General features: G+C 36.2%; 1 protein-coding gene across 4 annotated transcripts; it reads right to left on the bottom strand.

Moving 5' to 3' along the window:
- Nucleotides 1–2,879: 2,879 nt before the first annotated feature.
- Nucleotides 2,880–26,166, bottom strand: LOC121739901. 4 transcript variants are annotated; one of them, XM_042132500.1, is made up of 14 exons: nt 25,922–26,166; nt 13,129–13,194; nt 10,582–10,749; nt 9,307–9,379; nt 8,337–8,402; nt 7,379–7,489; nt 6,533–6,592; nt 6,100–6,180; nt 5,578–5,646; nt 5,393–5,499; nt 5,053–5,185; nt 3,720–3,802; nt 3,565–3,626; nt 2,880–3,525 (listed from the first exon to the last, which is right to left on the bottom strand). In XM_042132500.1, exons 1-13 carry the CDS (start codon nt 25,999–26,001, stop codon nt 3,593–3,595), a joined length of 1,131 nt encoding a protein of 376 aa, XP_041988434.1. In that variant the 5' UTR covers nt 26,002–26,166; the 3' UTR covers nt 2,880–3,525; nt 3,565–3,592. The 4 variants fall into 4 exon arrangements, with proteins under 4 accessions (XP_041988434.1, XP_041988433.1, XP_041988436.1 ...); XM_042132499.1 differs by having other exon boundaries at nt 2,880–3,626; XM_042132502.1 differs by having other exon boundaries at nt 2,880–3,626; nt 7,379–7,486.
- Between the last annotated feature and the right edge of the window lie 1,507 nt (nt 26,167–27,673).

The following is a 27,673-nucleotide window of genomic DNA, read 5'->3' as shown; positions in this document are numbered from 1 at the left end:
TTCTCGCGCCGCGCCGCCGCCATCGCTCCCGCCCCGCTTCCCGCTGATTTCGAGACTGCAGCCTTAGGTGTTTAACTAAGGTTGTCAATAAAACTACATTTTGGTTACGGCAAGTTAATTTGTATTCGGTTATTATTTAACTATCGTACATATCGTCCTATCTGCTGTCAAAAATGAAAAATATTTACATCCATTGACTTACGACATTCTTCTAGTAAGTAGTAGCTGACTATTACATACATTTAAATAATATTTTGAACAGCATAATTTGGAAAACGTTATACAAAATAAGCGGTCTATTCTTATCTGATTACAGTAGCAAGAAAGAGATGTAATATCAAAAAGTAACATTTCTGAAACTGCATAATACAGTTATAATTCCACAATGTCATTCTGAAAATAGCTCAATCTTTAGTGCAATATTTAAAGTGCAAGTTCTACGTAAATTTCACAAGCTTGCTATTATGGACCGGCAGAACGAAGTTTGTGTTACCATTTAAAATAACACCAATGTTGCTATAGTATTCTAATTGACTGTTTTAAGGTGCCGGTTGGCAGCGGGCGACAAGAAGCAACCGCAGACGACGTGTCGTCGCGACACTACTGGATTGTATTTCTATGAATTATGATATTATACCCTGCGCAGCTAGCGACATACGAAGCTATGATATACATAGAAATGACGTGTCTCGACGACACCTCGTTTGTGGTTGCTTCATGTCGTCCGCTGCCAACCGGCACCTTTATTCGCTAGATTACAAAAGGAACTTTTAATTTACAATAATATCATATTATAACATCTAGGCTGTCCTAAATTGGTACGCTAAGGTAAACATAAGCTACTAATTTAAAACAATGCTATCTGTACGAAAGTTAATACATTTTGAAAATAATTTTGATGATTTAAACGACTTATTATATTTTGTTACATCCAAATTTTTAGACTGGCCATAGACGGACCGCAAGGCGCAAGTTGCAGTCGGGTCTGCCCTAGAGCGGCCGCGTTGAAATTGGCACCGACCGCTCAAAAACTGCTCGAGCAGTCCGTGTGAATTTAGTATGAAAACTGCAAATCGCCGTGCGGCGACCGCATTTTGCAGTTGGTTTCGACTGCAAAATGCTGCCGCCGTCTGTCTATGGCCGGCCTTAGTCAGTTAATACTATTTTATTTTACAGTCAATTTATTACCAAAAGAAATAAAATACACATCTATTTGTTTATTAATAATAGTTATGATTGTCTATTGTCTATAGAGACTATGGAAGCTATAATAATTGTTCTATTACCTTTATCAGCTCAATATATCTAAGCAGATATATTATCATTTGTTTCATATATAAACAGTGCAGCTGCTTATAAAGCTGCTAGAAAACATATTACAAACCACGGCTCTAATAATAACAATTTACTCGTTAAATCGTTAATAAATGTATATTTTATGATATAAGGTAAAACACCAAAATGGTCACTTCAACAACAGTACCAGATATATATATGTATATATATATGTATATATATATATATATATATATATATATATATATATATATATATATATATATATATATATATATATACAAGATATAAGATTTTGTTCGATCGAAGTATTAATAAGAGGAATTATTTGTGTGCCAATTTAATAGATATTTTACCTTGACATTTCATACAACATAATATGTTATATGTTTCGTTACATAATTTTTACAATATTAGGCGTCTATTTACAATTACTTTAATTTCTATCCATTAATATTAATGCTACTATGGAAATGAGGATTTTTAATCTTTGGGTTACATAATTGTTTCTATAAGCCTCTTATAAAGTAATTCAGTATTATTTGTTTACCTAATTCCAACAATATTCTGTACTTGATTATATCGTTCTATGTTCTAAATATTTTGTATGTATAAGTTTCTACCGTCACGGTTTGAACAGACTCTTAGCGTTAGTCTTACTTAACCCTAATAATTCCTATGTATGCTGCTTCGAATCGATCATAAAGTTTTTATAAAGACTTTTGTAGGTCAGACAAGGGGAGGATTAAACAGACAGATTGATTTAGTTTTAAGCTGTATAAACATGATCTGGTCTATAGAAGACAAAGTATTTTACAAATTAAAACACTTTTCTCTAATTTGACATTAACAAAATCATGAATTTGTTCAGATCTATAAAGTGAGTTTATGATATTGAATGTACCGTAACTTCTTGGTGGAAATTCATGTTTCACAGTAATAATATACACTTTTCATGCACTCTTTCCATCCATCCATCATCACACCTGATGATGATTTTATCGAAACCGGTCGTGTAAAACATAATTGTTATTAATAAAAGTGGAAAAAGTGCATGAAAAGTGTATATTATTACTGTAAAGTGAGTTTATTTAGAATTATATATTTTAAAGCTTTTTTAAAACTCTAGTCTATGAAAATAAATGTGTTGGTAGACATTTTAATAAAAAAACTCTTTAGTACTATGTTATAAAAAAATCTTTCCAAATATAGTCTGTCAAGAAAGTGGAGAAATTAAAAAGTGGTAACATTGTAGTGTCATCCCTTTCAAATCAATCTAAGAAAAAAGGGATGACACTACGATGTTGCCACTTTCTAATTTTTTCACTTTCTTGACGGACTATAAACAAATTGTCAACGTAATAATTACATGCTGCAATTGAACACATTGAATATCATTTGTACAAAACTTCATAACAATACAAAATTCGTAAAAAAAGTATAAAAAATTTAAAATAATATTCTAATCAACAAATAAAATTTCGTAAGGTCATCATCAATTTCATTGCGTAAAATATATACATTTTTTGAACATAGCTATTATGAACACATATAAACAAAAACAGCCAAGTATTTTTTTCATAATGTTTTATGTAATGTACCTATAGACCGAAAAAAGATTTTCATCTTAATTATTAATCAGTCAAAAACTGTCGATAATAAAATGTGTTAGAAATATTTAATGAGATTACGTACTTACGAAGCTCAGTTAATTGTTGCATTATTTCGTTATCATCTAAAGATTATAACATTATTAATCAGCACGCTTAGCATGGCCAGCATTAAATAGGCTTCGTTCTACAGTAGAATAGACAAAGTTACAGATTGACAAAGGAAATCTGTAAGTTTTTCCCTAAAATCAGTCAGTCTATGTTTCTATTCTTTCGCATTTCTACTGTCGCTAATGGCTATGCTAAGTCTGGAGTGACACCGCTGAAGACACCACAAATGAAAAAGAGAGAACTACAATTTTCTCTCTCTTTAACATTCACGCAATGTCACTGCTACAACCACTAATACATATATAATCAAAACAATTTTTACATCGAATTACATTTTGCACTAGACATTTTCAAATCCTAACTGCGTTAAGTCAACACGTAAATAACACAAAAGGCAGGAACAGAGCAAATAATCTCATAACAAGGGCAGTTTTAATATCACACAATATTTAGTCTCTCAAACCGCCTGTGCGCTCACAATATTGCGACGAAACGTTTACGCGATATCGTGCTTTAAACGCACGAGTGTAAGATCGCATTTCCCGTCAAACTCAGCGGTCGGTGTCGGCATTTTGTCACTGACTGTTGGCGAGCTCGTCCATACGACATCTAGAAGAATAAAATTAATTCAAATAAATGAAAGAGGTAAGTTTAAAAATCTTGCCTATTCCATTTTTGAAATGTCAAAGGTTATTTAGTTACCTGACAGCCATTTCTGCGACCTCCAAACTCGGATAATCCAGCTCTTTCACCAAACACAGCACAGCCGACAGCAGATTCGAGTTCTGTCCAAAATTATATACTTTTAGCATACTTCAATAACTGCATAGTAAATATAATATTAAACATATATAATACTTTAAGTTTTATGGCACTTGAACTTCGAATGATGAGTTGTAATTACTATTCAGAGCTCTACTTCTAGTAATAAATAATAAACGCCATAGGGTATAACCAAACTATATGGCATCTGTGTGAAAAAAATTTACGCTGACCTCCAAATGACATCTATGATCAAGAAGTTTCAGACACTTAGGTCTAAATCTTCTTTACGAGTACTATCACAGTCACTACATACTATAAAACAAAGTCGCTTTTTTCCCTCATGTACCTTTGTTCCCTTTAATCTTTAAAACTACGCAACGAATTTTGATGCGGTTTTCTTTAATAGATAGAGTGATTCAAAAGAAAGGTTATAGGTATAATAACATTCATTAAATAGTGGAGAAATACTGTTATTGTTGGGGTTTCTAATATGATGTCGTAAATAATTACATCTTTTTTTTTTTATTGAAATAAGGGGGCAAACGAGCAAACGGGTCACCTGATGGAAAGCAACATCCGTCGCCCATGGACACTCGCAGCATCAGAAGAGCTGCAAGTGCGTTGCCGGCCTTTTAAGAGGGAATAGGGTAATAGGAGAGGGAAGGAAAGGGAATAGGGGAGGACAGGGAAGAGAATAGGGTAGGGGATTGGGCCTCCGGTAAACTCACTCACTCGGCGAAACACAGCGCAAGCGCTGTTTTACGCCGGTTTTACATTGCAAACGCAGGCTGAACCCTACGAGATTTATAAAAATAATGTATGTACCAAGTATTGTACACATTGAAAAGGTCTACAGAAAACTCCGCGATGGTCTATCTCTTATGGAATTCCCACAATAACATTTTTTTGTCATTTTCTTTTGACGACAAATAATGGCTAATTTTCGAAGAAATTATAATAAATACAGCATTAATCCTTATCCAATTAAATGACTTAAATACATTGTTGATGATACATTTAAATGAATATTTTCGAAGATATTACAGATTTAAAAATTGCGGGAAAGAGCTTTTGCGGCGGTACCGACCAATGCGGGCCACATATAGTAATAATGAATACAAGTCAAAACTGCTGAATCGATTTTAATCATTTTTCAGTGGCTATATATTTTATACCCGATGCGAAGCCGGGGCGGGTCGCTAGTTCGAGATAAAGTTAAATCTTGTGTCAATAATAATTATTATTGCTTAAAATAAAATAATATATTTACCCTCGCAACTGGCCTTCTCGTAAAACCTCTATGCTCCGCCATGACGGCTGATGGATAGCTTTCTCGCTCCCTCTCTCGTTCTCTTTCCCTCTCCCGATCCCTTTCCCACTCCCGCGTCGAGTATGTTTCACTCCTGAAAATGGTAAAGTGAAGATTTAAGACCACAAAACATTTTTTTTTCTATTAAAATAAATAAAATTTTATTATATAATACCTTTATTTACTTAATAACCATAATAATACCAGTTAAGCAAATAATCAAAAGGTTGACACAAATCTTATTACAATAGTAATTAAGAAAAAACAAACCAAAAAGAGATAGACATGATATGCAACGCACCTGTCTCTATCGCAGCATCTATCGTTGTCGTGTGTCTGCGGTGACGTCACGGCGTGCGGCGGGCCCGCCGCGTGCCGCCATTCGCCATTTGACGCGTACGTATAGTCCTAAAAATAATAAATACAAGCAGTTATAAAACATTCAGAAATCCATTGTTTTTTTTTTTGTCCTAAAGACAAACTTACTTTGACGCTTTGAGCGGAGACTGAATGCCGTAGCGAAGCCGCTTCTGGGGAACGTGGGCCGCCCCGGGGCTGAAAGAGGATTTTCTTGATCAGTTTCAAAATAAGTATATAAATCTGAAACTTTGTCAGTAGAAAATATAATGCCACTTTGTCTATTCTTCCGTAGAATAATTTTGAGATTTTTTGTAGCGAGCCCGGCCATGCTAAGCATGCTGGTTTGTCTTAATGAGAATGCACAATATTATAGATCAAGCAGTGTACTAACAAAACTAAGTGATAATACTTTAGGGTGTGTATGGGTCCCCTATACAGAGTTTGCTGTGAAAGTAGCAGCGCTGAAAGAGTAACTTTTTTTCTGCTTTTGTATGGGAATATTCATGACGCTCGAGCGCTTGCCCATACAAATCACGAAAAAATGTGCTCTTTCAGCGCAGCTACTTTCACAGTGAACTCTAGATGAGATACACATACAAACCCAAAGTATTATCGCTTAGTCTTGTACCTTGTACATATAGTTCTTACCTCATAATGTGAGGAGCTCATGGCGGGATGCTCGTACCGCTCGTCGGGCTCCGGCGACGCGCGTCGCGGGGACACCGGACACTGAAATACATTACGCCACAACAAATAAGTACAGTCAATAGTATATTTATAATAGTTTTTGTTATATATGACATCCGTATATTGTCTGTAAATGTAAAGACTGTAAAGACTATTGACAGATTACAATTTGTCATTTGCATACATACCTACTTGTAAGTTGCAAGGTCCTTTTGGCGTATGTTTAAAGTTTAATATATTATATTGTAATATTTATTTAGTGTAATTAGTATGACAAAGTAGAAATCAAAAAGCAAAATATTGTAACTCTTTATATCTATAAAATGTAAGAGACAGTAATTGTCCTTTGATTTCTGACTCTATTATTTAGTAAATAAGGATCAGTATTGAGTACCTGCGCGGGCGGCGAATGCGACGTTTCCGCCGGCTCCACCTCTGCCGAGCTGTCGCTGCCCTGCGACGCCGGGTTAGTTAGTTACATACTCACACACATACAGTTAAATAGATAATTTTATGGACACACATAAGTAGTTCATGAAATAAACAGCTTAGTTTTAGACGTTTTGTGACAGGAGCTTATCTATTCAACAGTGTTGATGATACTATCTATCTATTCAACAGCCAAGTTTGACGTCAGTTAATCAATTTCGGTAATAGATAAAATACTGTCAAAAACTCCAGGAACAATGCATTAGTTACACATTAGCAAACATAACGAACGCAAAATGCACGCACGGTTGAGCGTCGTGACGCAAGCTGGCGTACTCACACTCTTTCACAAACGAAATTCCAGACAAACGAAAATCAAACGCCATGTTAAATGATTAATTAATAATTATTAATGATTTAGAAATTAGAAATGTAATTTTATTGACACAACATGAAAGAGTAAAACGAACAGATCACATTGATGCAATATTCAAGGTCAGGCTATAAATTCTATTGGGTAATTCTCTCGCTGGGTCCGCAAAGGGGTCTATCAACGGAGGACCAGGCCCTTTAGCCAGGTCCTTTTCTTTATCGCTTCTTTATAGAATCGCCGATCAAAATATATGGTATTGACATAAACGTTCGTTATTATGACGTTGATGGTCGACTCGTTTATGTCAATTCCATACATTTTGATCGACGATTCTATAATAAAGCGATAAAGAAAAAGTATTGGCTAACAGGCTCAGGGCTTCCTCAAAGCTTGTCCGTGGCGTATAATACACTCAGACATACATAATATTATATTTACCTGATCTTGCCTCTGTGTCGGTTGCGGCGCGCGACCGTAGTAGGGCTCGGGTTCGCGCTCCGGACTGGACTCGCACGACCGCTGCCGTCGGTACTGACCGTATGTCTCCTGCTGGAAATTAAACTTATACTTTACCCGAACAAAGGGACATGAGCGAAAAAAGCGACTTTGTTTTATAATATGTATAGATATACATATTATAAAACAAAGTCGCTTTTTTCGCTCATGTCCCTTTGTTCCCTTTATTCTTTAAAACTACGCAACGGATTTTGATGATTCTTTCAGTGTTAGATAGCCCATTTATCGAGGAAGGCTATAGGCTATATTTTATTACGCTAAGGCCCACTTGCGCCAGACTGGGTTAACACGCTTAACTCTGAGTTAAATTATACTTCGAATTTAAATTCACATCATGTCTTGCACCACCAAGAGTTAGGAGTTAACCTCGTGTTAATTTTTTAAATTTTTAACCACTGATGTCGGAGGGTTAAATCAACTAACTCTGGGTTAGTAATATCAAAACTGAGATATTTCGGTTATGACTTAAATGTAGTTTGTTGTGTTCAGTAATAGGTACCGGTTTTATTTTGTGTTTAACCATGATAAATCAGTGGTTGTTATCTGATGATGATAAAGAAATTATCGAATACATTAGTTCGGACTCGTATTATAGAAGGATTGTAGAACGGACCGATATGTTTAGGGTCCCGTATTTACTCACAAAGAGGCAAAGATTTCCATCGAAGATTTCGCCTAGAAAAAGAAACTGTTCTCTTTTTTCCGGGGCGGGTCGCAAGTTTACAAATAAAAATGTTTGAATAATGCTTAAGGCAACACAATGTTTTGGTCTTGTCTATGAAGCGTGTTGGAATGGAAGTTGAAACCAACCTAATAGACAAGGACAAAACGTTCCTCTTTGATCTTTGACGTATTGTTGCAATTATTTGAGAAGTCAAACCTGTTGTGGATATCCCTCGTCATCTGAGTCAGGTATGTGGACACCGCGCCGCATCGCTTCTTGCACCTGAAAGAAACAGAAAATTATCAATTGGTTATATCATGCAATTTTTTGTAAATAATATGTTACTTTATGTTAGTCGCTAACCTAATCTGATTGTGTCGACAATGTGTGGGTCAGATTAGCCGCTAACCCAACCTTATTGTCTCGTTGATGTGTCATGTGAGAGTAATTTGTTTTTGTTACCTGCCGAGCTAGCACGGCCACCAGTAGAAATGCGAAAGTATGGACAAACCGTGGACATAAACTTAAGGTCCGTTCCGATCTTTACCGCGGCTAAACGCGACCAACAAAAATTCAATTAAAATGCTACTTTATGATAGACTATAATATTTGTAATAAAGTAGGATATTATTTGAATTCTTAGGACTATAGTCTGTCATAAAGTGGCATTTTTAATTGAATTTTTCAGAACGAAAAAAGATCGGAACTTCACCTTAAGTTTATCTCCACAGTTTGTCTATACTTTCGCATTTCTACTGGTGGCCGTGCTAGCTCGGCAGGTAGGCAAGCATCTAACCTTACTCAATAAGTAATGACCTAAATGTGTGGGTGATGTAATGGGTCGTTTGGTAAGGTTAGCCGCTAACCCAACCCGTGTGTCGTCAACGAGTGGATCGTTAGTTTAAAATTTTAGGTTAACGGCTAACCCAACTCGAGTTTCTTGTCAATCTCAGTGTCATTAGGTTAGCCGCTAACCCAACTAATACAATAACCCAACGATATACGATTTGTTATATCAAGTTTACGCAAGGTCGGTGATTTCTCTTAGCTACTCGAGTTACTCGTAGTAATTAAATATTTCGCGGATATTTCCTGTGGCCGTGTAAAGTAAGCCACCGGAAATCGTAATACAAATAAACCTCAAATGTGTAAAAGTAGTTTTATAAAGTAACTTCCTCAAACTTACTTCCTCTGGGTGAACAACGACATTGTCAAGTTTCTCCAAATTGGGCAGGTTGCGTAGGACCGTCATACGATACCTGCGAACATATTGAGACGGTTAAGATCGCCGCTATTGATTCTTACTTAAATATTTAATGCCGCTATTGAATGCGAGAAACGAAATGATGGATCTGCTAACAAAAAGTGATTAATAGCTAATGACCGATTTGGTGGTAAGTGGTCAACTTTTCTATTAAACAACTAGAACTCTGCTTTCAAATCCAGATTTCGGACATTGGTTCTGGCGGGCCGTGGGATTGATAAAATATAATTAATCTTAGGCCCGTATAAATCATAAAGTTACCTAGCGGAATAGAGAAACAAAGGCCTGAGCAAGAAAGATGTCACTATCAGTAAAACTGCGTGGTAAAAAGAGACGTGTGTTACATGACAGCAGCACTCTTTTTTTGACGTCCAGTCGGCACGTGCCGCACGTTGACAATTTAATCTCATAGAAATCATCTTCAATCATGCTTGTGTAAGTGTAATACGTACACATATTTATACACACAGATGAAACCAATTTTGGTTTCGTTTGACAGCTCGAGATTGTTGCTCTATTCCGCTAGGTATATTAACTTTATGGTATAAATAGTCAGTACTCAAGATGCATCTCGGTCTCAAGACACGATTCAGGCTCTGTGATTGGTTGGCTGTAAAAATTTGGAATAATCATAGAGCCTAACCGCGTCTTGAGACCGTGTCGCATCTTAAGTAGGTACTGACTCCTCCAACTTTACTACTGCGAGTAGTATAGTTGGTTCATATGATATGTCAGGTATATGACAGGTCCGTACGTAGATAAGGTCTATATCGCAGTCCTTGCACAACTCTTACTTTCACATCTAAAGCCCTTTTTCGCAGATTGGATTACAGCTGTTACCCTGGATTAAGTATCATGTTATTACTTACGTTCTACGCATATATGAAAGCGACATTATATTGAATATTGATCATAATCATGATATTTTTACAAAGGAGCAACCTAAGATCGGGATGGTTGGCGCTAATTGGAGAAGGCCTACGTTCAGCAGTCTGCAGTTGCTATATATGCTGATGATTATGATGATGAACCCAGGATACCAAACGAGCCGTCGTTTTGTTCTGGTCCAGCTAAAGGATGGTGAGTTGGCTCAGGATAAGCATCAACCCAGATTGGCTCACGACGGCCTGTGGGGATAACTGGGCAAGACATTGACTCAATCAGGATAGTGCGTGCAGGGGCAAGACATTGACTCACTCAGGATGGTGCGTGCAGGGGTTCTCGTCCAGCCATAGACTGGTGAGGTCCGGCAGGTGGCGCAGGTGGCGGATCTCGGCCAGGTCGCGGATCTCGTTCTTGCGGACGTACAGCTCGCGCAGCCGCCGGCAGCCAGCGAAGTCACCCAGGGACCGGATCTTGTTTATGCTGGAAAGAGATAGAATATAACTATAGATTTTACGTGGGAGAGCCATGCTTCGGCACGAATGGGCCGGCTCGACCGGAGAAATACCACGTTCTCACAGAAAACCGACGTGAGACAGCGCTTGCTCTGTGTTTCGCCGAGTGAGTGAGTTTACCGGAGGCCCAATCCTCTACCCTATTCCCTTCCCTACCCTCCCCTATTCCCTTCCCTTCCCATCCCTATCCTCCCATATTACCCTATTCCCTCTTAAAAGGCCGGCAACGCACCTGCAGCTCTTCTGATGCTGCGAGTGTCTATGGGCGACGGAAGTTGCTTTCCATCAGGTGACCTGTTTGCTCGTTTGCCCCCTTATTTCATAAAAAAAAATAGCGAGAACAAAATATCGTCCTACATTATGCTAAAAGGAGATAGAAGATAGAGAGGGACAAAATCAATCTAACATTGTGCTATATTTCGGAAGCAATTCGATATTATTCTATTGAACGATCTTGCTCTTCTTTCACACGCCCACACGAAAATATACACCTTCGCTGATCGCTCATTATAGAGCAAATTAAAAGACAAGCAACGCTGGGAAATAAATCCTCCTTCGCCATCTGATAGCGGACTACAATACCTATTCATTACTGTTTTATTTTGAAAACTCTACCAATTTGTAGAGTTTACAAAACAGGACATCCTCAAAATACGACTACTACTATTTCTTTCTAGGAATTTATGTATTTGTATTTAATCATACAACTACTGCAAACTGTTTCATATACTTACTAAAGTGAAATTAACATAACAATTTTAAATGTTTTTTGTTTTATTTACCCAACAATGTATGAATTTCGCGTGATCAATTTTCTGTTTACGGAAAATTTCATTTTGTTTTTAAAAACGCTTGTTTTTTGGAGTTGGCCTTGAAGCAATTCTATAATTATGGTATTAGTCAACAATGTCGATTATATTAAATACCTAATACAATAATAAACCGCATTGCGCCACCATGTGGCATGAGATCACTCGCAAGCCGCAAGTCGCAATAGAAATCCTCACTCCTCCCTGCTCGCTAACTTAGAACACTCTTGGCAACATCCACCTTATTTGTGTATTCACGAGCTTATTCATGTCCAAACACGAAGAAATGGCTTCTTAATTTGGTAACTTTGTAATACTTGATCCAAAACTGGAGTATTTATGAATATGTTGTTAAAAGGTAGAGAAATACCTCACATATATTTTTTTACACTCATATCGTGGTTACGAAGGAATTGCATACAAGTTACAACGGTTATTGTTATTTATTTATACTTGTTACAACACTTTTAATTATTGCTTCCGAATTGCTTTAATTAATTAATTAATTTATCGCAACACTTACATTCACCTACTTAGGTACTAGATTTTTTTCGTTCTCCATAAAACCTTTACAAGAGTCGATAGAACTTTTCTAGTTATTGCCTTTTGAAGTTAACTATTGTATCTAGGTATCCTACAGTAAAATGTCTGAAGTCTAGACTCGAGACAGGTCGTGACCTAGGGTCTAGGGAGGTAGTGAAGTAGTCTATAGTAAATTATCTAAGCCCAATCTTGGTCGTTACGAACAAATCCTATTATATCTTTGAAAGGAATCCTTTCCCTTATATTCTTATGATAAAAAAAATCGGCCAAGTGCGAGTTGGACTCGCTCACGAAGGGTTGCGTACCACAAAAGAGCAATAATAGGCTGAAAATTGTGTAATATAATATTTAATTTATTTTGTTTTTAGTATTTGTTGTTATAGCGGCAACAGATATAGACAATCAGTGAAAATTTCAGAAGGCTAGCTATAGCGGTTCTTGAGTTACAGACTGAAGACAGACAGACGGACAGACATGGAAGTCTTAGTATAGTTCTTGCAATCTACGAGTGCGCGTAGCCTTTATTTGTAGTTGTAATGGTAATATAGACATTTTCGTTAGTGTGCGTACCTGACGGAGCAGTCAGTAGCGAGCGAGCCATGTATGCGTGTATAGATATGGTCACTCACACAACTACCCTTAGTTGTGTGAGTGAGCGCCGCGCACTCGTAGATTGCAAGAACTATAATAATAGGGTCCCGTTTTTACCCTTTGGGTACGGAACCCTAAAAACAGTATGTAGAGCAGATGTTCTTTTGTAGTCTTTATCATTTTCTTGTATCCCTACAATAAAATCAAGAAGTAGGAAAGTCTTTTCAACGTGTATTATCTAAGTTTACATAAAGACAGTAGATGACACCAAAAATTCGCTATTACCAACCAACCGCTCGCGCTCTTCAACAATATTGATATAGTTATAATAACAATATGCAGTACACCAACTCAGGCACCTGAGTATTTGACAATCATGATTCATGATAAATAAAGATAATTACCTTAGCGCCAGCACTTCGACGTTGGGCATTCGCCGCAGAAGACTCACGTCACCCAGCTCTGCGCCCCTGAAAACAAACAAAATCCATTTAAGAAAACTTTTTAACACAATAAAGAGTTGAGGTTCCAGTTATAAGTATCCTTGAGTTCTAATTACTTTGCGGTATATGCATATTGCCCAAGTTTTGCTCGTGTCTTTAAAGTTAGAGAATCCTTTCATTGAACAAGTATCTAAACAAAGAATATTAAAGTGGCGAGGGCCGGTTTTATTTCAGAAAGAAACCTCTGTACTTAGTCGGGACTTAGTAGACAATCTTCTTCTTAAAAGTAGGTAAGAACTTAAGAGGTGAGAAAAGCAGAAAGAAACGGAGTTAGAAGAAACCCACGCGGCACGCCACAAAATGTTATCAAATTTTAAATCATTGTCACGCTGATAAAAGTAACACACAAACACTAGTCACTTGCGTTCGTTCGTTCGTTAATGAGACATGATAATATCAAGATGAAGGTCGCGGATTCGATAAGCGTAATCAGTAACCACGTAATCCATGTACATTAAAATTCATCGATAATAAATAAGTAGATAGATCACACCTATTACCTGTGGTATTATACCAGTGATTAAGGCATGCGAAAAGCGTATCACGCGTTAATTGTCAGGCCAAGCACGCGCGCACGTTATGGTATATAAGACGTAACGCACACGCACGCGGCCTTGGCGGTAACTGTTCCGGACATTTACGGCTTTTCCTAATTATTGCAATCGTTCGGAATGCAATTACTGTGACCACAGTCTGCTCATCATCAGCAGAAACCACACCAACAATGGCAACCATTCAATGACATCATGTTATGAGGAAGATTGTTAGCAATCCTTCTCAACCTCTATGCATAAGTTGCCCATATTAACTGCCCCTTCGTCCAATTTAAGTAAATTGATAAAATCCATTGCGACAAAGTAAGCTTATCTAGACCACGTTTCAAAAGGCATGACGACGTAGCTAGTTAATAAGTTTAAGTGGTAGGGCTCGTCAGCCTGCGCCCTTGAGGGCGTGTCACCCCGAGTCATCGCCGACGCCCTCGTTGAAAACACCGACTCATTGTAAACATAATTTAATGATAGTTGATGTCACAGCAGATTACGTCGAGCATCGACTCTACATAGATTTTCAGAAATGTTGTGACCATGAAATGAAGAAATAAACCGAAATCAAAATTAAAACTTTTTTCATTATAAAATCTCAACAACTAAGTCTCGTAAGATTCGACCATGAAGCGACGAACGATTTGATGCTTTTGTTTCTCGAAAATAATAGACCACCTCCTTGACTACATGTGTTTGAATAAATTTAAATATGCCACCCACTCGACTCGATAATATGTTACATTTGTGATACACATACAAGAGCCAGCACTTAAATAGATAGGATGTCGACACTGGCCACTGCGGTGTAACTGCCAAAGGGAATTCGGGGTGGCCTAGTATACCGGACGTTTATCAAGCAGAAGACGTTAAAAATAGACTGAAAAATGTCTTTAGTCATATAATGACTCATTAAAATTCTTGTTCGAGAAAATCTGACTATTTCCAGGGAATCAAAGTCAATTGGAGCTTTATTGATATTTTGCTAAGAGGCTGGTTGGCTGCTAGGTAGTCGCTGCCAGTAGTCTTAATGATGAAAAGCCTTCATATTTGATATGGAGCCATTCCAAAAATTTGCCATTTGGCACATTGGTGCGTTGTACAAAAACCAACAAACTCCAACCAAACATTGCTTCACTGGCGCACGTTATCGCAAACGCGTGTCGGTCACGCTATTGTCTGTTGCAACACCGACGCCTGACGCCGCGCCGCCGGCCACTGCCCTGAGGTCCATTTGTGTAACAACAGGTGTTAATAGCAGCTTCATGCAGGAATAAAGCAGATACAGCTAAGAATTGTCAATCACCATCTGGACTCTACATTTTCAAAACATTTATCTCAGAAGTGGTAATCTAATCACACATTACACGTACGTTCTGGGTACTGGCAGCACACTGGCACTTTGCTTAATTCATAAAACAAACAGAAGATGGGTACGCCATGGCAATTAGCAACAGTAATCCAAAATAATGTAAAGCCATTACAGATTTATAACAAGAACTTGTTCCAAACCCCGAAGCGGTTCTAAATTATATTTTCTTTTAGAAGTAAATAAAAGTTCGTAAACTGCCGTAGACATTCATAGAACAAATCAATTGCCTAATCCGCTGGCGCCGCGAACAATTGTTATAGTTCCTTAAGTTCGGCAGTTCTTGTGGAGTTGCGGTGACTTGGAGATGGCGTGCCTCACGCAATACCATTTGTTTACCATATCAACTAGTTAGTTGACTTAACATCCCATGTATAACAAGTTTAAAATCTTGAAAAGCTCCTACTTAGATGAGAGAACAATATGGACAATCGAAAGCATTTTCAAAACTCTATCATTAGTCGTATCCAGAAAATTTTGAAGCGAGCATGTTGTTATTTGTAAAATTAGTATCACATAAATTGGTGGTTGACACGATTCCATTCCTAGTGGTATGCGGTGTAAAATCGATAGAATATGTGTGTCAACTGTCAAGCTAAAACACACCGTTGGGTTTCTTTCTAATGGTGGCGTGAAAATGGTCTATTTTTATCGACACTGTGACAACCTATAATTACCCCAAATGCTGTGGGAAAATCGATTCATGGAGAGATAAGACGGAAAAGCTTCTTCGAGACCCCGAATCCCTGTATTGTCGTAGTTTAAGTTATTTATTATTAATATAAAATTTAGTTTGTTATTAATGTTATAAATTATAATTGACTATGTTCCGCGGGGCTTCACCCGCGTAATTTAGGAATTTCACGGAAACCGTACATTTTTCCGCAAAAATAGCTTATGTCCCTTCACGTGGTCTATTCTTTATGTGTGCCAAATAAGATGAAAATTGCTCCAGTAGTTCATAAGATTTCATATAATTTTCCTCGTTTTTTCCACATTTTCCTCTATTTCTTCGCTCCTATTTGTATTAGCGTGATAAAATATAGCCTATATCCTTCCTCGATAAATGGGCTATAGACTAACACTGAAAGATTTTTTCAAATCGGACCGACTGGTCCGATTTGATGCTGGAAATAGGCGCTAATCTCAGGAACTACTGTTCCTGAGATTAGCGCGTTCAAACAAAGAAACAAACTCTTCAGCTTTGTAATATTAGTATAGATTTGCATGAAATTTTAATTTTATTTAATTCATAATCATATTTTATCGATTTAATTGTGTTTTGTTAAAATATCAATTTTTATATTGTATTTGTAGAGCTATAATCGTGAATGCTGTGTCGCCTGTTAAGGTACATGCATCGGTACAAATTACTACCATTATTGTGTATAACAAGGTTTTAATGTATGTATGTACTGTTTGGTGTCCTTAATTTAAACAAATAAAATCCCTTTTCGCAATTAATGCTATATTTGATAGCTGATGTTAGCATTTCCTAATAACGTTTGACGGATCTATAATCTATATTAATCTGTCGATCGCGGATTCTTGGAAATATATGGCCGCTTGGGAGTTGAAGCGAAGCTTGTCGACGTAGGTCCTTCGAACCCCAATCCCTTATCGCACTTCTTAAAGTTAAATTAAATAACTGATAAGCTGGCATTTTCTAAGAATTTACCGACGGTTGATGCTAAAAAGTTACTACTACTCGTTTGCCAACAGCTAAGTTACGAGTATTTGAACTTTGAACCCTTTTGCCCTTTGTTAGGTTAGTTTCACTCGTGCACTTGGTAATTACGGGACCGTCACGAGCCACTATCACGAACCACGACGGGCCATGCTTTACATGGCAATGGTTCGCTTAACTGTTCAACTGATCGTAGTTCAACAAACTGCGACAGTTATCAAGAAAGCGATTTGTCAAAAATCATAATATTAGGTAGGAAAATAAAGTTGTATTGTTTGATGTAACATCAAGTATGCAAATAGGCCACCAAGGCATCAATAATTTTCTAAACTATTTTTTAGCATTCAATGTCTTCAAGCCAAATAAACGATTTTAATTTCTATGAAAGTATATGAAATATCAAATATTGGATAGTAGTAATAAAAGTAACAGATCTAGTCCTACCGACGTGACGCAGTCTCCAATGGCCACATAAAAATATTGGACGAGCCTAAATATTCAATAAGACACGGATAAGAAAACCGTAACCCAATTATGGAGCTCCCGTAAACATCGAGTGTTCTAAATATAGCCGAACACGTAAAATCGATCTTGACATTAGCGCACCATCGGAGGGGCGGTCACGGCTAATTACATGAGGTCACTGGTCCATGAATCAGCCAATTGAGACAATATGGTCACGAAGATCGTCTGGCTAGAAAGCTTAAACCTAAAACGATCTCTCAGCTTATAAAACCTCCGAATATGATGCAAGAAGTACCATTTAGAAAGGCCACATCCAAAACGGTTCTTAATAACCACCAAGGTCACAAATTCTTGAGGCTTCTTTTAAGGCGGGGATTAATCTCAATCAAAAACGATAACCTTGCACACAACCAAAGACCAAGCATATAGGCATCGCAATAAGATTCATTTTGGCTTAGCATAAAACTATAGGTTCTCGGGCGAATCTTCTCTATTTTTCATGTTTTTTTTAAATATCTTTGGAAATAAATATTAAGAAACAAAATTGTTCGGTTAAAGAATTTTTAATATAGATTTACTAACAATTTATTCAAATAAAATGTACAATTATCCTAGTTAATACTTATATTTCGATGAAATAGAGTTTTTTCGGAGGTAAGTTTGTAAATTAATTACAGCCAAAGTATTACGTTTTATTAAAATGTTTACGGTTTAAGGTATTTTGAATATTGTGCTTTATATCTCATATTTTTTAACACTTCGTTATTATATTGGAACTAGGTAAACCGGGAGTCACGGAATAACAAATTGGGGTTTATCCTCGCCTTAAGGTTGTCTCGGCATCTTTACATGCAAAGGCAGTAAATCAAGTTTATCTTGTATGGGAACGAAGGACTACATCCTGTCGAGTCGGTAGCACGACACGACAGTAACCGTGCCACTTCCAGTTTCAAGGTAGGCGAGGCATTAACACAAGTTTTATGACGTCCACGTCTGACGGTCATGGTCCGTGGACACCATAATAAAAACTAAACGGATCGATGCAGTACCTGTACGTAAGTTCTAAATGTGGTTCTGTGGGAGGGGACTACCTTATCATTTAAATCAATATGGAACTAAGTCGTTTATCACAAAGAAGGTTTGTCCACTGAAGATAGTGTGTAGAATTATAGCTTCGCTGTTATAATAGACTAGAGTCCTAGACATTCCGCGCGGCTTCGCTCGCGTAAATTAGATATTTCATAGACAAGTTAATCCACAAAAATAGCCTGTGATCCTTCACGTAGTCTACTTCTAATATCTGTGCCAAATAACAGAAAAATTGCTCCAGTAGTTCGTGAGATAAGCCCTTTCAAATAATTTTCCCCGTTTTTTTTCACATTTTCCTCTATTTATTCGCTCCTATTAGTCTTAGCGTGATATAACATAGCCTATAGCCATCCTCGATAAATATCTAACATTGAAATAATTTCTCAAATCGGACAGTAGTTCCTGAGATAAGCGCGTTCAAATTTAGCCCTTTCAAATAATTTCCCCCATTTTTTCAACATTTTCCTCTATTTCTTCGCTCCTATTAGTCTTAGCGTGATGTAATAATAGACTATAGGCTTCCTCGATAAATGGGCTATCTAACACTGAAAGAATTTTAAATTTTTCAAATCGGACCAGTAGTTCCTGAGATTAGCGCGTTCAAACAAACAAACTCTTCCGCTTTATAATATTAAGTATAGATCTAGGTCTACAGTCTACACAAATGCCTTATCTCGAGCAAGCTATACCATCTTTATCAATTGTCCATTATGGGATCATAAATTTGATCTCTAAGACATTATCCAATTTTAAATAGGCAATTAATAGATGGATAGACGTTTGTGAGTGAGCTTCTTCTTGCATTTTTAGCGATCTTAAATATTATTATGCAACTGTTATTTTGACTACTCCTTCTATAATCTCGGCAATACTTAGAATATGTAAGTGTTGGAGCAGCTAATTACTAAGGTCTTGTGAAAAATTCTGATATCACGATAAGGATTACGTAAGTGCTAATACAAAACAACGCCGTTGTTTTATTCTACGTTATCGTTTGCACCAGAATCGACAAATATAACATCTAATGTATGAATTCATTCGAAAACATGACTTTATGAGCTGGTTTATAGAATCCCTCTTAAGATATTTTATGCTGGAAATATGTATATTTAATATTTATACCACTACTCAATGGCTGATAAACAAATGAATATTCAGAGGCATTCGAGATCGCATAATATGGATCTTTGTGTGGGTCGACTCTGTCCCAGCCTTATATAGCGACGTAGGTGGATACTGGATAAATTACATGAATAATATTGTTTATGCTCTGACAAGGCTCCGACAAACATTTTAGTAGATTGGATTTTTATTGTTTATGGGTACTAAATTCTAAGGGCCTAGGTGATGTAGAGAAATATCTACAAATTCGATAAAATAACTAAGTAAGTACAGTGCAAATAACATGACAACTCGGAATAAATAATTGAAAAATTTTCTGCAGAATATACGTGTACGTGTAAATATACGTGTGACTACTACTATTCTCAGGTGGTATTATTTACTGAATACTGATATTATTTGCGTAGTGCAACGGATCTGATTCAGCTAGGAGTCAGATGACAAGGTCACTTAATACTTAATATACGTCTATTCAAAATAAGTACCTATATAATTTAACTAATGAGAACTGAAAGAATTAAGTCAGAAAATGCGCTTTCGGAAGATTAAATAATATTATTCTACACAATACCACTCGTAGATTGTATCGATTACACTCCACCAAGCTATCTCATTTCTTACGTAGGCTCTATAGAGTATAGAGTATAGACTACAGTATAGACTATAATAGAAGAAATTGAGTTAAAAACACTAGCCGATTTTAGGCACTAACTGGTGAAATTCCTTTGAAACTAAAATCATTTTTCACCAAAACCATTGTGGAAAGACCTAAGGCCCCAGCAACTTAAGACTTCGCGAGGAGACAGTTTTTGAAAATTTTCCTATTAGGAACATCTTCTTATTGTATTCTCATCACCAATTTTTATAGCAAATACGTCATAGTAAGTACTAAGTACCCAACATTAATGGCATGAAATCTATAAATGGGCCGATCCGCCTGTATAAAATATGCTGCCCTTGACTGTGTTATGGTGGTTATTAATGGCTACCGGTTTCCAATTTCCATTATCATTAACATTCTATGTGTTCAAACTGAAAGCAGCAATATACATAAAAATATCGATTTCCGATCAAATACACACGTAGAATATGTTTGTCCAAGTATAACAAGAAAATGACGTAGGTAGTACTCATTATATTATGTAGGTATGTCCTCGCTACTCTTTTGTCCTCATTACAAAATAGTTCGTGTGGTTTATGTTTTGTTTCTACTACGGAATTCGTTGCCATAAAGATAGCATAATATTATGCTAACAGTATGCCTATTAATATGTAGAAATATTATGCACTCAGAAGCAAACTGAAAATAAAAGCTGATGACGATGACTGGTGAGTCATCATGGATTGAACCAAATTGCGCATCCTTTGAACAATGAAGTCTTTGTCAAATCCGATGGGATTCTACGAATGAATAGATTCCATTTGTCCAATCTGTGGACTGTATTATTATATGTATGATCTGCCACAGTTTTCAATGCAACACCTTTTTCAGAACTCGGTGTGATTGTTAAACGTCTAACTTTACCGTTAGATGGTAAACTTGATAACGGAAACTGTGTCGTTTGTAGAGCCGACAACTTCGCTTATAATTTTGTATGAATAATGAATATGACTCGATTGTTTAGCAGACGAGGCTCATTTTGATTTTAATTGGCTCCAGTGTAACTTTCGTTATAATAAAACAGCTCCATCAAATTGCAAACCCTTACTTTATTTGAGTATACATAGCTGTTCTGCCAATGAGCGAGAGTCCTGTAACTGTCCCCAAATTCAAAGAGAACCAAACTTGAAATATCTTGGCATAATTTTAGACGAGAAGCTGTCCTTTAGGGAACATATCTGCCTACTGACCTCCCGTATTCGAAAAATAATACCAGTTCTGAGAAATCTACGCAACGCAGCGGACCCTCACTTACTAAGAACCATATACCTAGCACTCTGTCAGTCTATCATAAACTACTGCATACCTGTGTGGGGAGGTGCAGCGTCTACCACCCTTATCGCTGCCGAAAGAGCTCAGCGTGCTTTACTTAAAGTTGCTCTGAACAAGAGGAGAAGATATCCCTCCTCTGCTCTGTATCAAGAATTTCGTGTATTAAGTGTTAGGAAACTCTACATACTAAGAGCAGGAGTGGCTATGCACAAGCATATCCTTAGCTCCTCCCATTACATAACACTAATGAAACAACGGTCTTTTAGAGTTCCCGCAGTCGCCGTCAAAACTTCGTTCGCTCGAAAATTTGGCTTATTTCTCCTGCCTTACATATACAATAACCTTATTAAATTATGCCAAATTGATAAGTTATCTTTTATGAAAGCTAAGACTGTTGTTTCTGAAACTCTTCTTGGAATTTCTTATCTTCGTTTCGTCCCCACAGGACAGGCATTGCCTAGTGTGGGGATCCATTATCGCATATTATGTTAAATTTTTTGGCCAATAAATATTTGTATTTTGTATTTGTAATTCTAGCAATACCGAAACTTCATGACTAGGAGCTTGTTAATTAACATTCCATGCGTACTTCCTAGTATAACGTTAGGTCTAGGTCTAAAGACCTCTAATGGATTTCGATTACTGATATTATCAAACTAATCAAATATTTCCTCACTATTAGGTACGTAAAAGTTTTGTTTCAGTATAATTTATTGAATAATAAATTAATAGATTTTTGTTGCAACTTTCTTGAATGTTGATGTTGAATTGAAAGTGCAATAAACCTTTCGAGCTTTCATTCAAAAAACTTGATCAATTAAATATTTGAGAACTGTTTTTAGTTCGGTCGATGTGTGTTTAGAAAGTGCATTGGTGCTTCTAACGCCCGTTATAAGATATTATGAATGTTTGTTAATAGAATTTAATACATTAGCGTTATGTAACCCGCGTGGACTCGCGCCACCGCCACTACTTTCTATCTTTTATCTTTTACATCCTTCAGCTTTTCATGACTCGAATTACATTACTTTATAGGTTTATTGGCCTGAAAATATCGATTTTTGCGACGTCAGTTACTCATACTGAAATAATGGGAGCTACCAAGTACCAGCCCTAGTAGACAATAGATAAGTGGCAAGCGATTCATCGCTTGTTACTTGTCTATCAGCAGCAAAGTCATCGCTTCGCTAGCGAATACTCAAATCCCATACATTTTGTGGCGTTGGCGTTTACGATAATCGCTTGCCGCTAATTGTCTAGGCCCTCAGGCCTCAGGTCCCGAGAACAATAATGTTTTTGATCTTGCTTGCTTTTGGATGTTCTTATGTTGAAAGAAGTTTCAGACACTTAGGTCTAAATCTTCTTTATTATCACAGTCACTACATATTATAAAACAAAGTCGCTTTTTTTCCCTCATGTCCCTTTGTAGCCTTTAATCTTTAAAACTACGCAACGAATTTTGATGAGGTTTTCTTTAATAGATAGCAATAGATAGAGTGATTCAAGAGGAAGGTTTTTTTTTATTCAAAATTTTTGACGAGGTTAAAAAATTCACTTGGCATCTATGCCAGCCTCATATTATTCAAAATTTGTTTAAAAATTAATAAATTAAACTATAATGCGACCCTTCATTGACAATTATACATAGATAGAACCTGATTAAAGTACGGGCCTCTTGCGAAAGAGACGACGCTAAAATAATATTAATTTGCCAACAACTGGCTTCTGAGATCACGGTTTTGTCCACAATCCACCAACAAGTGCATCAAGAATGCACCTGACCCTAACTTGACTACATACTTAAACCTAGATCTCAAAATCTGTAAGGTCTAGAAAACAGATTTTTTTTACACAAGTAACTTCAGTTCATGAAGATTAAATGCTCAAGACGAAAACACGATTACTGAAAAAATGTTCAAGAGTTTATTCTCTACAAAAAACCTTGCTTTAGACACATTTTTGCTTGGATCTTCGAAGTTTGCTGTCTTTTTAACCGACTTCCAAAAAACGAGGAGGTTATCTTTCATATTTTTTAATATCTAAAAAGCCATTGATAAAACCTAAAGCTCAAAATACTTTTTTCATAATCATAAAAAAAAAAACAAAGTAAAACTAACTTGGCGATGACTTATCGTTTTGAAGAATCCTTTCTTCGAAGACCGCTTGGCGTAGACAGGGGGTAGGGCCACAGGACAGGGGTAAGGAACATGTGACGGAGATAGAGGATAGACTATAGAAGACGGGATTTAATGTAGGCATCCCTCTTTAACCTACCTCTTATTCTCAGATTCATAATCTACAATTAAACCACAATTTCGAGGAGTTTCTTCAATTCCATTACTTATCAAGTCACCGTTTTTAGGGTTCCGTACCCAAAGGGTAAAAACGGTCGAGACCCTATTACTAAGTCTTCGTTGTCTGTCCGTCTGTCTGTCTCCAGGCTGAATCTTAAGAACCGTTATAGCTAGAGTTCTGAAATTTCTACTTGATTGTGTATATCTGTTGCCGCTATAACAACAAATACTGAAAACAAAATAAAATCAATATCCCATACAACAAACATGATTTTTTGGCCTTTTTTGCTCGATATCAATAATGACAACAGGCAGGCAGTTGAAATTTTCACAGAATCCTTAATTATATGTGTACTTTAATAATTAATAATAAAATTAGAATATAATAAAAATTTAAGGGGGGCTCCCATACAAAAACACAACTTTTGGCCTATTTTTTCCCTATAACTGTAAGGAACCCTCCGTGCGCGATTCCGACTCGCACTTGGCCGATTTTATTGTTAACATGGTATCAAATTCGGGCAATCTATACAATAAAAAAAGAATTTTGAAAATCTGACCACAAACAGCAAAGTAAACATTAGCTCCTCCTTTTTTGAAAGTCGGTTAAAAAAAGTATCTAAGATGTTGACCAGGGATGTAAGGTATCATCATGCCAAATTTCATTGAAATCGGTCCAGCGGATTCAGATATTAGCCTGTACAAACAGACAAACAGACAAACCGACAAACAGACAGAGAAACAAAAATTTCAAAAACAGTTAAAATGTGTTCTATTACTCTTCTACTATGCCCCCTGACTCGTTTTTTCAAGTTTATATTCAATGTACAAAAATTTTACCTCTACAATTTTATTATAAGTGTAGATAGATAGATGTTTGAGTTATTTTTCAGCATAGGTTCCTGCGTAAAAATTTACTACAAAATATTTAAACACTAAAAGATATAAGTAGTAAAACACTAAAAACATATAAAAATAAATAGGAAATTTACTACAAAATATTTAAATACTTACAAAAAAATATTTTTTAGTTTAAATATTTTGTAGTAAATTTTTAAGCGGGAACCGAGGTAATTACTATTTTAAGCTGAAAAATAACTCAAACATGTTAAATATTTTCGTATGAGAAAATTATTTTGGTATTACATATGTATGAGAATTTTGATGGCACCCGGCCCCTTAAGTCTTCTGTAACCCTACAATGAATACAATGAGAGGACTCTTTCTTTCCTATCATATAATTAAACTTGTTGAGTGGAATGTGTCCTGTACTAAGTATTGTACACAATGAAAAGGTCTACAGAAAACTCTGCTATGGTATATACCATATCTTAGATATGGTATATACCATATTATATGTCTTAGATCTCGGATATCCCACAATAACAGTTTTTTGTCTGAGATGAATGATGAAATATTAGTCAGAAATGTGAAATATAAAAACAAAACTGCCCTAAATCTACAAACTGTTTGAACCATCACTAACTGATAATATGATTTAAACAGCAAAATTTTCTATAACTGCTAATATTGAATACAACCAAAAAATCAATTACATATTGTCATCATGACCCGTGACCACTACAAATCAAAAAGCATGCAGTTTCTACTATCTATTAATTTCACAATAAATCTTATCTTATATCTTTAAATGAGCAATTCTTGTATATATATATATATATATATATATAATTGGAATCTCAGAATCGGCTCCAACGATTTTCATGAAATTTAGTTTATCTAAGGGGGTTTCGGGGGTGTTAAATCGATGTAGCGAGGAATGGTAGGTAAAGAACTTGAAATTGAGTTATTTTAACAAATAAAGAGTACCACAAATGAATTTGTGTCTTATTTGTTGGCACTTTATTATCATTTATAAAAAAACAAAGGATTTTCATTTATTACTTGGTTCATATCAAAGCAAACAATTTCATCCATAACAAATAACTGTGGTTACTCTTTATAAATTTGATTTAAATAATTATTTTAATAACAAATTTATTCATTGTAATACACTATGACTAAAATCAGCTGTTTGATCTTTTAGTCACATGTGAAAACCAACTGATTTGGAAATATTAGGGTTATTTTAGAGCAAGGTCTGGAAAAAAAAGGAAAGAGTATTAGATAAGATTCCATTTAAGCCTGCTGTCTAAGTGCAGCCACCCTGAGTCACTCTTCCGTGGTACTTACCAGCAATTCAGTTTCTTTATAGCCGAAAGGTCAGATTGTTTTGATCTAGCGATCACCATCTCCTCTGTTAGACGAGCCATGGCGACCGTACACTTCACTCGAACTCTTTGTTCAACAGTTAACACAATTTACGACAAATTTAAATCGGAGAAAGGATGTGGCCGCTCATCATAACAATCACATTTATCTAAAAACACACCAATTCGTACCGAGCGCGCAGGAAAAACTAAAAAACTTAATGTGAATTGTGAAATGTCATTAAGTGACAGTTCGTCAGGGAGTACAATCTGAATGTTTGACACGGTAACATAAGAATTTTAAACCTCCAAAATAAAGAAGACCAGCCAAGTACCCAATTATTGTCATGAAATGCTTACTTTTTAATTTGGTAGGATAATAATAGTTAATAGCTCCGTCGAAAAATAAGAGATGGCGCTTGTAAAGCTTTCGCATCAGATTTTATCATAAATTGTACTAGATGTCACTACTGAGTTATTTGTAACTAAAATACATATGTAAATATACAAAATTTGAGAATCTTTTATGAAAATAATACTTTAAAATAAAATATTTTTGTAACATAACAGCTATAATATTATTTTTCCTTCTGGTAACATCGATAAAAAATATCCCAACAAAGATGTCAAAGTCAATCAAACTTTTTGCTTTCGAGTGTGGTGCTAAAGAAGCATGTAAAACAGTGTGCTCTACAATTTGTCGAGTTAGGCTCGGACATTGTTGCTTGCCTGTCTTTCTTGCATAAATTAGGGTAAGGGATAGTTCCCTTTGTGAGTGTGGGCTAGACGAAGGTACCTTGGATCATATATTTTTCTCTTGTCCTAATAACCATTGTTCCCTATATGATCTTCTCCCCGCAACCATTCCCCGTCCTATCAATTTTAAATCTGTGTTATGTTTTGTAAATACGTCATTTGTTAAAGTGTTATGTACATTTATTGATACTTACTAATAAAATAAAATTGTAATTAGTTAGTAGTTACTAACCCTAAATGTTTGTGTTGTTTTAGGTTCTCTCAACAGACTCATTTTATAAAAGTAGTACACCGTACACTTGTTTAAGCATTATACCTTCTTCAACACAGAGTCTTTGCCACTCACTCTGATATTGGCAACTCACCAAGGAGCCATTATTAAAAAGAAGAAGAAGAAGAAGAGTGTGGTGCTATCTGTCATAGATAAGCGTCTACGCTTTTACGAATTACGGAGAAATTTGTTTGTTTCTGTGCATATGTCCGTCGAGTAGAGCCTCCGTTCTTCCGGTTTGTGTGTTTGTAAATTGTAAGTGCTGTGAGATTGCTCCTGTGCAAGAACTGAGATAGGACTCTTTGTACTTTGTAGAAGTGTTGTGGTAAAATAATGTTCTTGTAATAAATAAAATTTTAAAAATTCTGTTGTTTTATTTTAGTTTTAAATGTTCTAATATTCTATAAATATTTAGGTACCTATAGTAATACTAGAATCCATAGTACCGCAATAAAGCGCCATCTGTAACTTTACGACGGTACTAGACCGTTGTAAAGTTACAGATGGCGCTTTATTGCGGTTTCCACAAAAAAAAGAGAGTGAGGTCTTATTCCAGTATATAATAAAGTACTCTGTGCAGCCCCGGTAGACAAGTGGCAAAACGCTTACGCTAACGTTAACGCTAGCGCTACAAAATATATGGATTTGACATTAGTATTCGCTAGCGAAGCGATGACATAAGTCAAATCGCATACATTTTGCAGCGCT

This window comes from Aricia agestis, chromosome 2, assembly GCF_905147365.1.
Source record: "Aricia agestis chromosome 2, ilAriAges1.1, whole genome shotgun sequence".
In the NCBI taxonomy this organism is placed as follows: Eukaryota; Metazoa; Arthropoda; class Insecta; order Lepidoptera; family Lycaenidae; genus Aricia; species Aricia agestis.
This window is presented reverse-complemented; position numbering and strand designations above follow the sequence as displayed.